Source organism: Xyrauchen texanus, chromosome 27, assembly GCF_025860055.1.
Source record: "Xyrauchen texanus isolate HMW12.3.18 chromosome 27, RBS_HiC_50CHRs, whole genome shotgun sequence".
Classification (NCBI taxonomy): Eukaryota; Metazoa; Chordata; class Actinopteri; order Cypriniformes; family Catostomidae; genus Xyrauchen; species Xyrauchen texanus.
Window position 1 is genome coordinate 13,818,088 of NC_068302.1, and position 16,079 is coordinate 13,834,166.

Sequence of the window (16,079 nt, forward strand, 5' to 3'; positions counted from 1 at the left end):
ATACGTATTAAGTATTTTCAAGAGCAGAGTGGTGCTCAAAGGAGTTTTGAAATTCTGCTTTCATAATAACCTGTTTATATGCAATTTTACATGGCCAAGACTAGGGATAGACCTACAGTATATACCAGCCAGGCAGATTACTATGCCAATATCTGACTGTAAATATTCCTGTTGGGCCGATTAACACTGTTTTCAGGGCACATACCCTTATATTTGTTCAATATTTTGTATCCAGTGCAATGACATTTATACAGTTTAAAGTGTGAAATGGAAGCTTTCAGAAGTGTCCATATAATTTTTGTGTTCACTGCATGTTGTTTTTTAAAAAGCAGAGGAAGCAGATTTAAGTTATAAAGCTAGCTGTAGTTATTTGTATTTTTAAAGGTTAAATTACGACACCAGTTCTGAGCAATTTTGAGTATCAGCCCGATAAGTGTATCGAGCAGTATCATTCACATGTTTGAAACATTGAAACTCTGTAATTATATTTAAAGTGATATTTCACCCAAAATGAAAATTCTCTCATCATTTACTCACCCTCATGGCATCCCAGATGTGTATGACTTTCTTTGTTCTACTGAACACGTATTTAAAATTTTTAGAAGAATATCTCAGCTCTGTTGGTCCATACAATGCAAGTGAATGGTGGACAAAACTTTGAAGCACCATAAAGCTAATAAAGGTAACACAAAATAATCCACTCAACTCTAGTGGATAAATCCATTTCTTCAGAAATTATATTATAGATGTGGATGAGAAAAATATTAATATTGAAGTCCTTTTTTACTATTAATTCTCCTCCCTGCCCACTAGGTTGCGATATACACACAAATAATGCGAGTAGTTAGTATAACCCAACATACGGTATGTCCCTTTGATTGATGAGGGGGCGTATCCGGAAAGATGGTGACAGATGTTTATTTTTGATAACAATAGCCGGAAGTAGACCGGATATCTGTTTGGAGGATATCAATAGACCGGATGTTTTAACAGGATCAGAATCAGAAGACCAGAATGAGCTTTATTGCAAAGTATGTTTACACATACAAGAATTTGTCTTGGTAATAGAATAAAAATAAAAATTAAATAGAAAATATAAGTATATATAGAAGTACACAATAAGACAAAAAAAAAAAAAAAATATATATATATATATATATATATATATATATATATATATATATGTAATTATATTTAAAGTGACATTTCACCCAAAATGAAAATTCTCTCATCATTTATATATATATATACATACATATGTCCAATATACAAATCTGTTATATACAGAAGCAAGGGAATGTATGGCAGAAGAGGTAGGATAATGTGGATAAATATAAATAGACTAAGCGGTGTATTGCAGATTTGCTCAATGGATAGCCGGAGGGAAAAAACGGTTCCTGTGCCTGACGGTTCTGGTGCTCAATGCTCTGTAGTGCCGTCCAGAAGGCAACTGTTCAAAAAGGTAGTGGGCTGGGTGAGTAGGGTCCTGAGTGACTTTTGCAGGATGGGTGTTTTGCTAGACAGGATGTGTGTTTGTGACTGATAAAGTTTGATAGGGTGTTTATTTATGTCTGACAGGATGTATGACCTCTGGTTTGACCATTGGTTTGTGGTTAACAGATGGCTGTGATTGATAAGCATTTGTCCAGTGGTTTAAAAGGTGAGTGTAGATAAACCCAACATTCAGAAAATATTCTGAAGGTTGGTGACTATGGCTAGTGAAATGACTAAAGATTGATTTTTCTATCAAAGATAGTGTGGAGTCCGAGTTTTAACAATTTACTCCACAATCCTTCTGATAGTATCAAGTTTAATTTTCATTTGTCTGGTAGTCATCTGTATGTACGATTTTGAGCAAACAAACTGTGAAGTGAAATTGTACGACATGGATGTGGGTTGTGTGTGGGACGAAGACCCATACTAGTTTTTCCACACAAAAAGATTGGAATGTGTTCTACAATGAAGTTTGGAAATTTTTGAACGATCACGAAGATGAGCCGCTATTCATCGGAGAAAGGGACGTACGACATTTCCTTTCTCCGGGTATCGTGTGGTTAGCAACCATACACGAAAGAAACCGTAGGATTACATATATATATATATATTTGTCTGCAAAACCAAGTCACAGCACGTCTCTGAGCTGTTTCAAATGACATTTTTGTTTCAGTGGAAAGACCTGCCCATTATGAATGAGATCTTCTCAAAGATTCAATGTTCAGGTGGTGAGAGACGTATGACAGCTTTGTTCGAATTAAAGATCAAATGTTTCACCCCAAGATGTGTGTGCATAGTCACAGAGGCCAAAATGTTACACCGCCCACCTACTACAATATTTATGTCTCAAGACAACGTTTCGCCTCCCCCACAACTCTCCAGCAATTGATACTTGTGGCTCGTTCCCCAAATTTAAACAGATGTTTAATTAAATTGAAATGTTTAATTAAATTAAGTTCTGACAAGTAGAAATTAATGTTAAAACAAATGTAATTACACCTGTCAGTTAACAAATTATTATGCTTAAAATCTTTATTTACAAAGGGTTCATACGACTAGGCTACTAAACAAAACAATCTGTATCACAAAGGGTCAAGAAGCCCAAAGTAAATTTAAACAAATGTTAAATTAAATGTAAATATGTTTAGATTAAAAGATTATTTAACAAACTATCATGTTTAAACTTTTTATTTACAAAGTTTTTAAAGCACATATACATACACGCTGATCCTTGACAAATGCTACTGGCAGAGCTGGATCAGTTCTCCCGGTCGGCCGAGTTGCTGCCAAGCACTTGAGGACTTGGTTGTGTCTCCAGGTGTACCGTCCTTGAGAGAGGCTCACTTTGCACCCAGCATCGAGCAAAGGCCTAACCATTTCCTCACATAAGAGCTGATATTCCTTTCCATTTTCTCAAATCTTCTGAGAGGGATGTCAAAGATGGTCAGTGGCCACATAAGGCAGGTAGTAGCCCAAACTTCAGGCACTAGATTTTTAGCTTGCCGGGCAGTAAAGATTGGTCGAAGTTCTTCAGACCTTTGATGGTTTCTTGCTGCAGTTCATGTGCTTGATCAGTGTCCTTTAGTAATCATGCCTGGGTGTGTCTAATCCAGCTGAAACCCATTATGAATTCAGTTTCATAGATTTGGGGATTTAGTAACTAAGGCAGCAAATACTTTTTTCACACAGGCCAAGTTGGCATTGGTTAACATTTTTGCTTCAATAAATAACATTATCATTTAAAAACTGTATATTGTGTTTATTCAGACTGCCTTTGTTTTATGTTAGATTTAGTATGAAATATACACCAACAAAATGTGGTCTATTATTGGAAAAATCTCATTCAGTGCCTTTACATCATACCAGTCGAAAATAAAGTTTGTGTCAAAAACTTCAAGCAACCTGACCAGCACAGGCTCAGACACTGAGACCGACATGTGTATTATGTGTATTATGTGATATGTGTCATAGTCTTCATCATCTGTGTCTTCAGCGTCTGTATCGCAGGAATCTGTGTCACTGTCTCCTGAGAAAGATGATTCCTCATCAGAATCTTCTGTATTAACACCCAAGGTGCCTATGAAGACATAATTGTCTAGCTTTTTGTTCATAAAATCACAGATGACTCTGAATCGTACATTTGGGGTTACACCATTCCAGACAATAATGGACAGTGGTGTATCTTGATGCGGCTGTCACACATATAGAAATAACCCTTCAACAGCATTGTGGTATGTTGCTATAGCAGCTACATAGACCTGGAGAGTGGAGCGGAACAGCCATTCCTTCAAATTCTCTTCCAAAGCACTGACCTGACTGCACAGCTCTAGGGGTCTTCGCTACGGGAAGAACACCACTTAGCGAAGATGTGCCACTTCAGGGAATACAGCTGCCTTATAGAAGGAGCTCTGGCCTGAGTAATCGTGTTAACCATTTTGGGCAGTAGACCTGGTAGGTCTTCCACGTCCCATCCAGGGACCAGACATAGAAATTCCAGAGGTCTGGGTGTGGGTGCCAGAGGGTGCCCCGTCCCTGAGAAAGAAGGCCCTGCCTCAGGGGAATTTGCCAGGGAGGTGCTGTTGCGAGGAACGTGAGATCCGAGAACCAGGTTTGGGTGGGCCAATACGGAGCCATGAGAATGACCTGCTCCTCGTCCTCCCTGATCTTGCACAGAACCTGTGAAAGAAAGCTCACTGGTGGAATGCGTATTTGTGCAGCCCCTGGAGTCAGCTGTGTGCCAGTACATCTGTACCAAGGGCAGCTCCCATCAAGGCATACTAGAGCGGGCAGTGGGTGGATTCCTGTTGCCTTGCCGAATCAACTACAAATCAGCTGGACCAGCTGGGGGTGGAGTCTCCACTCCCCCCTGAACATCACCTGCCACGACCTGAGTCGCCGCTGACTCCAGAGGAGGAGGTGATGGGCAAGATGCGTGACTAGAGCGTAAACCACCGTCATGTTGTGTTTTGCACCGGACCAACAAGTGCTTGCCCTGGATCAACGGCAATGGCCTCCACAGGGCGAGCTCTACTGCCAGCAACTCGAGGCAGTTCATGTGCCAACGCAGGCAAGGTCCTGTCCAGGAGCCAGCGGCTGTCCAGTCTAGCTGTAGTCTGGCCACAGACCGAGTAACCACCTCGAGTAATTTCTCAGCCGCTTTATTATTATGCGTGAAATGTACAGAGGTTTAGCACCTCCCTCGTGAAACAAAGAGGCGCCGAGGCGCTTTTCAGCTGGATCTGGGGAGAGAGCGAGTGATAGGGACGGACCCGTCTCTCGCTCCTCAGCCAGATATATGCGAGAGCCCCACGATGAAAGAATGGCCGCTGACTCCAGGAAGTAAGTGAGGCGAGCGCGAAGCATTTCACCCGAATGCGCGCACTCGCCCTGCCCCAACGTGAGAGCAGCATGCTCTTCCCCCAAACAAACAAAACAAAATTGATGCGTGTCCCTGACAGTCATAGAACGTTGAAGAAAACGGATCTGACGACATGCTGGTGACGTGTCAATTTATAGCTTGGCCACAGGTGCATCTATTGATCTCACCAGCCGAGGCTATAAATTCCAGTCAATGTTCATTGACGTGTTACACACATATTCACAGCTGGTCACAATGCAGGATTGTTCCCAAAAGCGCTTAGCAAAGCGCAGCATCATATTGAAGCTTTTTGTAAAGGGAACGTGAGATTAATCATGATTATTTTATTATTTTGTCTGCCGTAGTTTTTATAGGTTTTTAGATTTGTGTGTGTACATATATATACACACACACAAATCTAAATAAAAACTTTGGCAGTCAAAATACTAAAATAATCATGATTAATCTCATGATTTTCAATAAATCTTTCAAAACATCTTTGTTGCAAGGCCATATTCTCAATAAAGCTGTTTGGAACAATATTTATTGTGAAAGCACTAAATACATTTGAATTTAGTTGAATATTTTTTGCTTCAGGTTTACATACAAAACATTAATAGTGAAAATGAGATAAAAAAAGAATATACACTATATTTTGTAGATAATATTTTACAGTACAATATAAAAGGCAATTATTTAATTTCCCTAACATGTTAGCTTTATAATATCACACTGTTTTTCTCAAACAGCACAATTGGGTCTTAATACATGAAAATATAAAGCTGCTTTTTTTTATCTTAGGAAGGAGGTCCCTCGAAAGTGTATCATATTTGGGGGTCCTTGGCATCGAAAAGTTTGAAAACCCCTTCTCTACACCACTGTCAAACCCAGCTCATAACATGCCTAGTAAAAACATTCAGTCAGTGAAAACAATTTGTGCATAGAAAATAGGGTTGCAAAAATCTGAAATATCCATGATCAACAATCTTTAAAGTTAATAAATTAACAGAATGCAACAAGCTTATTGTTTTACTTCACTATACAGCATATAATAAAATTATGAACTACTCACTGCCCTTGGCTGGATACCTTTAGCAGCTTTAAAATGTTTTATGTATTATAAGCATACTGTCACGAACCCCGCTCCTCTGCCCCATCCCCGCTTCGTCGCACACACACTCACTCCCTCGACCTCACTCCCTCGCTCCGCCCCCTCGAGCTTTTCACGCTTTTTTTGCTCGCTCGAGCCCTCACGCCCACTTTGCGCCTACTCGCTCACATGCTCGTAGGTTATCTCCCCTCCTCGAGTTTCTCACACGCTTCCAATCCTCCTACACATTAGTTTCACCTGCACTCGTCTCATCACCTTTCATTGTTTACACCTGCACCTTCCCCTATAAATACCACAGCACATCCGTTTCATGGGTGTTGGTTATTGTGTTTAGTTTCCCGTATCTTTGCCCCCCGCTAGTCTCCTCTAGTTTTGACCCCCCTTTGATTCGTTACCCCTTAGCTTGCCAGCTCTCTTGTTCCCCTAGCTCCCCTGTTTAGTCCTTCCCGCTACTCATTCTGATTACCCCGGCTTTGACCCTACGCTTTCCTCGACTACTCTCCTGGATTTGCCCTTTGTACTTTCGCCTGCACTGCTTTCTTTTAATAAAGCAGTTTCATCCGACATTGTGACTGTCTCATCTTGTGTGTGTGTGTTCGCTACAGAATAACCAACCTCACCGTTGACAGTCACAATGCCCTGCGCTAAGGATTCGCGCAGCTCACTAGAGCGGAGAAGCACGTCACATTCGGCGCGAGGAGCTACAGTGTGGAGAGATGACCACGCGCTCACGGCCCAGGGGCAGCAGGTATGCGCTATTTCTGATTTGTTTCACCCTATTTCACCTGTGTCTGCCCCTGAGTCCGTTTATGCCTCCAGTGCATTTCTGAGCGCCGTGCACTCTCCACCCCCGGAGAGGTTTTATGGCTCTTCGGACGCTGACCAAGGGTTTTTTATGCGAGGCAGCGGTTGTGTAACTCATAACCCCGCCCTCGACATTATGGAGCCAGCGGCCCGACTCGTGGGGTTGCGTCAGGGGAGTCAACCCTTGGAGGTTTATGTTGTGGATTTTTGTGCCCTGGCCAACCAGGTGAATTTGAATGAGGTGGCTCTGAAAACCATTTTTCAACATGGACTGAATGAGCCAGCCTCATCATTCATGCCTGGTGGTCGCTGCTCCCTTAACCTGGCTCAGTTTATTGACCTCGCCCTACTGTACGCTGGTTCCTCGTTTACTGTAGGGGAGGCAGACACTGAACCAGCGTTCCCTACCACGGCCCCCGTCTTGAAGCCTGACACGGCCCCCGTCTTGAAGCCTGACACGGCCCCTGTCTTGAAGCCAGACACGGCCCCCTTCTTGAAGCCAGACACGGCCCCAGTCCCGAGGCCTATCACGGCCCCAGCCTCGAAGCCTGGCACGGCCAGCGAGTCAACGCCCATGCCTGCCACGGCCAACGAGCCAGCGCCCATGGCCCACGAGCCAGCGCCCATGCCCGCCACGGCCAACGAGCCAGCGCCCATGCCCGCCACGGCCAACGAGCCAGCGCCCATGCCCGCCACGGCCAACGAGCCAGCGCCCATGCCCGCCACGGTCAGCGAGCCAGCGCCTGTAGCCTCGACCGCCCCAGAGCCAGCGCCTGTAGCCTCGACCGTCCCCATGGCCACGTCCCCTGTTGGCCGAAGACGTAAGAGAAGGAAGAGGGCCCCTTCTCCCCAGTCTCGTCTTGTGCTCAAGACCGCAGAGGTTCCCTCAGAGTCTTCCACGGCTCTGCCGGGTTCTGCTCCGCCCCCAGAGTCTTCCACGGCTCTGCCGGGGTCTGCTCCGCCCCAGAGTCTTCCACGGCTCTGCCGGGTTCTGCTCCGCCCCAGAGTCTTCCACGGCTCTGCCGGGGTCTGCTCCACCCCCATAGTCTTCCACGGCTCTGCCGGGTCTGCTCCGCCCCAGAGTCTTCCACGGCTCTGCCGGGTTCTGCTCCGCCCCCAGAGTCTTCCACGGCTCTGCCGGGTTCTGCTCCGCCCCCAGAGTCTTCCACGGCTCTGCCTCTCGAGTCTCCCAAGGCTCCTCCTCCCAAGCCTCCCAGAGCACCGCCTCTCAGGGCTTCTCCCCTCGAGTCTTTCATGGCTCCACCCCTCAAGCCTCCCAGGGCTTCTCCTCACGAGTCTTTCATGGCTCCACCCCTCAAGCCTCTCACGGCTTCGCCTCACGAGTCTTTCATAGCTCCACCCCTCAAGCCTCTCACGGCTTCTCCTCTAGAGTCTTACATGGCTCCATCCCTCAAGCCTCTCACGGCTTCGCCTCTCGAGTCTTTCAGGGCTCCTCCTCCCCTCGAGCCTCTCAGGGCTCCTCCCCTCGAGTCTTTCATGGCTCCACCCCTCAAGCCTCTCACGGCTTCGCCTCTCGAGTCTCTCAGGGCTCCTCCCCCTCTCAAGCCTCCTAGGGCTTCTCCTCACGAGTCTTTCATGGCTCCACCCCTCAAGCCTCTCACGACTTCGCCTCTCGAGTCTCTCAGGGCTCCTCCCCCTCTCAAGCCTCTCAGGGCTTCCCCTCTCGAGTCTTTCAGGGCTCCTCCTCCCCTCAAGCCTCCCAGGGCTTCTCCTCACGAGTCTTTCATGGCTCCACCCCTCAAGCCTCTCACGGCTTTGCCTCTCGAGTCTCTCAGGGCTCCTCCCCCTCTCAAGCCTCTCAGGGCTTCCCCTCTCGAGTCTTTCAGGGCTCCTCCTCCCCTCGAGCCTCTCAGGGCTCCTCCTCCCCTCGAGCCTCTCAGGGCTCTGTCCCTCGAGTCTTTCATGGCTCCACCCCTCAAGCCTCTCACGGCTTCGCCTCTCGAGTCTCTCAGGGCTCCTCCCCCTCTCAAGCCTCTCAGGGCTTCCCCTCTCGAGTCTCTCAGGGCTTCTCCTCTCGAGTCTTTCAGGGCTCCACCCCCTTCCAAGCCTCTCAGGGCTTCGTCTCTCGAGTCTTTCATGGCTCCCCCCCTCGAGCCTTCCAGGGCCCCACCTCTAGAGCCTCTCGAGTCTTCCACGACCTTTTTCCCCGAGCCTCTCACGGCTCTACTCCTAGAGACTCCCGAGCTTCCTACGGCTCCGCCTCTCGAGCCTCCTACGGCTCCGCCTCCCGAGCCTCCTACGGCTCCGCCTCCCGAGCCTCCTACGGCTCCCCCTCCAGAGCCTCCCACGGCTCCACCTCCCGAGCCTCTCACGGCTCTGCTCCCAAAGACTCCAGAGCTTCCTACGGCTCCGCCTCTCGGGCCTCCTACGGCTCCCCCTCCAGAGCCTCCCACGGCTCCACCTGCTGAGCCTCTCACGGCTCTGCTCCCAAAGACTCCAGAGCTTTCTACGGCTCCGCCTCTTGGGCCTCCTACGGCTCTGATCCCAAAGACTCCAGAGCTTTCTAGAGCTCCGCCCCTCGAGCCTGCTACGGCTCTACCCCCCGAGACTACAGAGCCTGCCAGGTCGTCGCCTCGGGGACCTCCCATGGCGCCACCTCCCTTGGCTCCACCTCCAGAGCCTTCCAGGCCTACCTCGCTAGAGCCTCCCACGGCGCCACCGTCATCGGCTCCACCTCCTGAGCCTTCCAGGCCTTCGCCCCTAAAGCCTCCTTCGGCTCCACCTCCAGAGCCTTCCAGGCCTACCTCGCTGGAGCCGCCCACGGCGCCACCATCATTGGCTCTGCCTCCTGAGCCTTCCAGGCCTTCGGCCCTAAAGCCTCCTTCGGCTCCACCTCTGGAGCCTTCCAGGCCTCCGCCTCTAGAGCCTCCTGCGGCACCACCTCCCTCTGCCCTGTCTCTTGGGCTCCCCATGGTGCCGCCTCAGCCTCTCAGTACCCCGCCTGCCGAGTCTCTCACGGCTCCGTCTTCCAAGGCTCCGTCTCCCAAGTCCTCCACGGCTCTGCCTTTCACGGCTCTTCCCTGGCCCCCTGACCCTGTCCGGTGGCCCCCTGACACTCTCCCTGTCCTGTGGCCTCTTCCCTGGCCTCCTGACCCTGTTCCTGTCCGGTGGTCACCTTCCAGACCCCCGGACCCAGTCCTTGTCCTCCAGTCGCCTTCCAGACCCCCTGACCCAGTCTCTGCCCTATGGCGGCCCCCTAGATCTCCCGACCACCCGCCTGTCCGCTATGTTCCTCCTGACCTTGCCTTGAAACTGCCCATTGACCCCATGGACTGTCTCATTTCCCTCTGTGCCCCTTGGACTGCCCTCAATTTTGTTTGTGTGTTTTGTGGGTTGTCTGTTCAGGGTTTTTTTTGTTTGTTGGGATCATCCTGCACCACCTCCCGCGGCCGTCAGGAGCCATCCTATTCAGAGGGGGGAGTACTGTCACGAACCCCGCTCCTCTGCCCCATCCCCGCTTCGTCGCACACACACTCACTCCCTCGACCTCACTCCCTCGCTCCGCCCCCTCGAGCTTTTCACGCTCTTTTTGCTCGCTCGAGCCCTCACGCCCACTTTGCGCCTACTCGCTCACATGCTCGTAGGTTATCTCCCCTCCTCGAGTTTCTCACGCGCTTCCAATCCTCCTGCACATTAGTTTCACCTGCACTCGTCTCATCACCTTTCATTGTTTACACCTGCACCTTCCCCTATAAATACCACAGCACATCTGTTTCTCGGGTGTTGGTTATTGTGTTTAGTTTCCCGTATCTTTGCCCCCCGCTAGTCTCGTCTAGTTTTGACCCCCCTTTGATTCGTTACCCCTTAGCTTGCCAGCTCTCTTGTTCCCCTAGCTCCCCTATTTAGTCCTTCCCGCTACTCATTCTGATTACCCCGGCTTTGACCCTACGCTTTCCTTGACTACTCTCCTGGATTTGCCCTTTGTAATTTCGCCTGCACTGCTTTCTTTTAATAAAGCAGTTTCATCCGACATTGTGATTGTCTCATCTTGTGTGTGTGTGTTCGCTACACATACACTGAAGATCAGTAATTTCAGCAGTGTATTATGCATGTCTTTTTTGGGTTTTTTGCTTACTTGAATACTTGGTCAAATTTTATATTAGGTGTATTTAACTACTATGTACTAACATTAAAACACATACAATACAATTAACTTATTGTGTAACTAAATGTTGTTCTGCAAAATTCCCACAAGATTCACATTTGTTGCTACTGAGGTTGAGGTACGGGTAGGTTTAGGGTTAGTGGTAAAGTTAACAGTGTAACTACAGATGTAAATAAATGCACATACTGTAAATCTAAGTACAATGCAACAACACATATGTACATAATAAGTACATTGTATCATATGATTTAGTACACAGTAGTTAAAGCCACCTAATATAAAGTGGATCCGAATGCTTGATAAAGCTGCTAAATAGACCTATCTGAAAAGATTATAAATAAAATAAATACAATTTTCTTTTCTTTTCTTTTTTCTGTAGTTTTAATGTGTTCTTATTTTGACTGTTTACTAGTCTTGAATAATTACTGCAGAACTTAAAAAATGCTTCATCAACAAATTATTATTTGTTTTTGTTGTTGTATCAAAACTGGTATCAAGAATAATGAAATTTCACAGGTATTGGTACCAACTACTGACATAGTAATGTCTAAATTAACTGGTTTTAAAAATACAAAAGTAAATAATATCACTAAACCAACATTACTTAGTTAGATCACAGCAATGAAAGCCATGTTTAAGGTCAATTCGAAATAACTCTATATGGTAACAACTACATGTATTCACTTTTTTAAGGTTAGTGTATTGAAGAGTTCAGTGCAATTTTCAAAAACCTTAACTATCATATCTTAACCATGAACCCCTCGCAAAGTTTCTCTTGCATCAGAAGGCCACCATGTGTCTTACCTGAGAGTGAACATTTCCACAGGTGAGTATGGCGAAGCGGCAATATATGCTGATACAGTATCCCTTTGCTGAACTGGCGTGGATGGCACCAACACTGCAAAATTCCCATCCAAACGGTGATCAGATAATTCTGGAGTAGATGGAGTTTGGAACAATCTTACACTCCCAACCCGCCTCATGGGCGTAGAAGTTGGTGACCCAAACAATCCCTCTTGCTCCGAGTGAGTGGAGCTTTTGACTCCCAACTCCTCGCCAAGGCAACCCCCAGTTTCTGCCGCTCGAAGGCTATAGTAGAGCTCCACGGGCGTTCCCTCAGAAACATCTGGACCCCTTTGACGTCCAGGGACCACGCTAGGAGGTGCAAACCACCCAGGAAGAGGTTCAAGCTCTGCAACGCAGACACCCATCTCCCCTCTCAACCTGCAACTCCCACGGACCTCCTGGGTTTCGTGGAAGGCGAACATTCGTGCGCAAGGCAGCTTATCCACTGCACTGTAGTCGTCCCAATCTCTTCCAACTATGTAGAACAAGACCTGCACCTTGGGCTTGTTCAGATAAATCCTTTCATTGAGAACAAAGGTCTGAATTTTCCAATTGAATGTGAAGAGAGTTGAAGAAGCCACAAAGGAGCCAGGCATCTGTAAGAGATCCAATGGAACAGGCTCTTCCACCGAGAGGGTTCCATATGTGGCATTAATGATTGGGGGTTTTCTGGCCTGGTGGATGAAGAAAAGTTCCGTTCTGGAGAGGAAACTTGAGTTACGCATGAAGTCCTGGGTGGCCTCCTTGAGGAAGAAGGAGGACTCTGTGTTGAGAAGATGATAGTTGACAGGCAGGTAAGTAGGGGAGGCATAGCGCTGTAGATTCTCCAGGATCCGGCAGTCTGTAACTGACATAGGAAATAAAAGAAGTGTCAAAACCAGCTGAAATAGTTCTATGAGGATCTCTGTGTGTGCATTTTGTGGGGGCACATTTAATATTAAAGAGGAAATAGAGGATGCAATGTTATATTCCAGCAGTCATATGTTGAATTACTTGGTTTGCATTATGGACTCCAAAGAACAGATGTTGGTTATTGTTTTTGGTTCTTTTGCATGGACACATTAAAACATGAAGACTTTCTTTCTTCTGTGTAACCCAAAATGAGATGTAAGGCAGAATGTTACCATTCACTTTTATTGTATGGGGAAAAAATATGTGATGCAAGTGAATGGTGTCTAAGATTAATATTCTGCTTTTGGGTTCCACATAAGGTTTAAACAGGTTTGGAACAAATGAGTAAATGAAAATGAATTATGGGTGAACTACTCCTAGGGTGTAATTTTTGCAGTGTTTACACTTTTTGGGGAAATTAACTTATGTAATTGTAACATACAGAAGAAAAGAAATATGTTTTTAGTTTCTTTGTTACACACAGTTTTACACTTTCATGTATAAGAGAAATGAGAGATCAAATGTACCTCTTAAAAGCAAAATAACATTTAAAGTTGCAAGTTTGGGAACTTGACCACCTGAATTCAGCTCAGGTGACAGACAACTTATAAATCTTTTTTTCAGAGAACAGATCTAGATTCAACTTTCTCACCTCTTTCCAAAATTCTATTTCATCACAAAAGAAGTGCCAAAGTTATTTTCAGAGCAGGCACTGCTTTCTTGCTGTTTCTGGTAGACAGCGCTGGCATGCTACCTTAATAGCAAAACCTCCAGCACAAACATTGATTTCACCTCACAGACAGACAGTAATATGGAGACTGATGAGATATGAAGAAGTGGACACACCAAAATAGATACAGATAGTCACTCAAAAAAAAAATATCTACTGAATCCTGTCTGGCTGAGCGGGAACTTGATCATGGTTGAACGAAAACTACAGTGAACATTGGCAGGGCATTTCTTTCAAATAATTTCAATGATCTTCTCAATACTAAAAGTCATGTTAATGTCAATGGTAACATAAATTGGTTATACAAAAAATATAGATTCTATTATTACAAATCATTATCGCATCGACATATCAAAATGACAGTTGTGATGGAATCACATCAATACTGAACTGTGTCAACATATTTATAATGTACATGTCATGTTTTTATTCATGTCTTGATTCCATGTCTTTTATTTTGAAAAGTTTAGTTCCTGTTCCCGTAGTCATGTGGTCTCCTGTTTTCCCTCCATTTTCATGTGTCTTGTTTTCATTGGTTTATGGTACCCCATGTCATGTATTTAAGCCCTCATGTTTGCCATTGTCCCTTGTCGAGTATTGTTGGTGTAATGTTGGTTCTATAGTCAAGTCATTTTTATGTTTTGTTTCATAGTCAAGTTTAGTCAAGTTCATGTTTATGTTTTGTTTGCGTTTAAAGTTCTTAAATATCACTTCTGTAAATAAACTGCACTTGGGTTCTACACTTCATGTCATCGTCATTACCAGCAGCATCATTGCAGAATACTCGGCCGACAACAATGAACCAAGCAGTTCAGCTCCTCAGCCTACAGCAGGGGTATCGTCCCCTGGAGGAATACGTGGAGGATTTCTGCGATCTGACCAGCAAGGTTTTCTTTAATGAAGTAGTCCTCAAGGAAATTTTTTGGGTGGGACTTAATGAGCCCATATCCTTCTTGATGCATGGTGGTCGCAGTCCCCTCAATCTGGCCCAATATATCGACCTCGCGCTACAGATCATTGGTTCCACATTCACTGTGGGGGAGGCGGATACCGAGCCAGAGTTTCACGACATGTCCGCCGCTGAGCCAGTGTTCCACGACATGTCCGCCGCCGAGCCAGTGTTCCACGACATGTCCGCCGCCGAGCCAGTGTTCCACGGCATGTCCGCTGCCGAGCCAGAGTTTCACGTCATGGCCGTCAAGCCAGAGCTTCACGTCATGGCCGCCAAGCCAGAGCTTCACGTCATGGCCGCCAAGCCAGCATCCCTCCTCATTGCCAATGAGCCCATGCCTGCCATGGCCAACGAGCCAACGCCCATGTCTGCCACAGCCAACGAGCCAATTTCATGACCACAGAGGTCATTCCCGAGACTCTGTCTATGCCCACGACCACAGAGGTCGCTCCCGAGACTCTGTTCACACCCACAAATACAGAGGTCGTTCCCGAGTCTCAGTCCTCGCCCCCAGACCACAGTGGTCGTTCCTGAGACTCTGTTCATGTCCACAGAGGTTGTTCCCGAGTCTCTGCCCATGTTCACGACCACGGAGGTCGTTTCCAAGTCTCTGCCCATGTACACTACCATGGAGGTCATTTCCACTGATTTGGGGGGGGGTGGTATGTCATGTTTAGATGTGTTTTCATGTTTATGTTTTGTTTCACTGTCAAGTCATTTTTAGTCAAGTTCATGTATATGTTTTGTTCACGTTTATAGTTAGGGTTCTTGGATATTACTTCTGTAAATAAACTGCACTTGTGTTCTACAATTCATGTCATCGTCTTTGACCTTATCAGCAGCATTGTTACAGTACAATCTATTTTATAAACAGCTACTGCATCATCCACCAAATTTAGCTAACAGCTATTGATAAAGCTGGCTAGCTAGCTAGCTAATGCCGACATAGGCTATTGTATAAATGCAGTCAATGTATCAAGCAAAGAAAAGTGATTACTTCAAACTACAGTCTCGCATAGTCAGATTTATATCCACACTTTGTTTTAGCCCTGTTCCAGCACTACAGAGTCAAATATAATATGCAGTCTCAAAGTTTTTAGTAAATAACTGTGTAATTTTAATTATGCTTCCTCATCTGTCAGCATGATGTTGTTGAATCACATTCAGCCTCTTTGTACATTATAACATTGTTTTGGTTGATGCTCACTCACGTCCCTATGGAGTGTGTGTGCGTGATCACGAGCAACATGTAGCTGGCTGCAGTTCACTTAATGGCCACAGATGTCATTAATAACAAGAGTTTCTGAATCTTACATACTGCACCTTTAACATCATGTCCTAATCAAAGGTCAAGTGGTATTCAACCATTAAACTAAAGAACAATCTCTACTTTGATTCCTTTCCTCATCTCATCTCTTTCTTCACTGCATTTTGACCTCCTTGTGAATCAGAGAGCATAAAATACTACTCATTCAGCAGGATTTGCAATTCACACACATACATGCCCATACAAAATCACAGCTGAAAATGAAAGGCTTTGAAGGGGACATGGAGTTACAGTACATCATGTCATGGCGAAACAAACTAAGTAATTCACTGCATTGATTGAAAGGAAATTCGGAGAGAGAAACTCATGTGAAATGCTATAACTTTTGATTGCTTTGTCATATCAACACAACATTTTACCCAGTTACAGGAGACATGATTGGGAACAAAAAAACGATTTTTATGGAGCTACAATATTTACACCCTGAGATATATAATGTC

At 45.9% G+C, this 16,079-nt stretch overlaps 1 protein-coding gene across 1 annotated transcript in view; it reads right to left on the bottom strand.

Annotated features, from left to right (window-relative positions):
* Positions 1-16,079, bottom strand: part of si:dkeyp-14d3.1 (transmembrane protein 132C) — a 402,929-nt gene that overhangs the window by 318,826 nt on the left and 68,024 nt on the right. Inside the window, exon 2 of the mRNA XM_052094014.1 lies at positions 11,698-12,586. Coding sequence (XP_051949974.1) covers positions 11,698-12,586 — 889 coding nt within the window. The remainder of the gene's footprint in view (positions 1-11,697; positions 12,587-16,079) is intronic.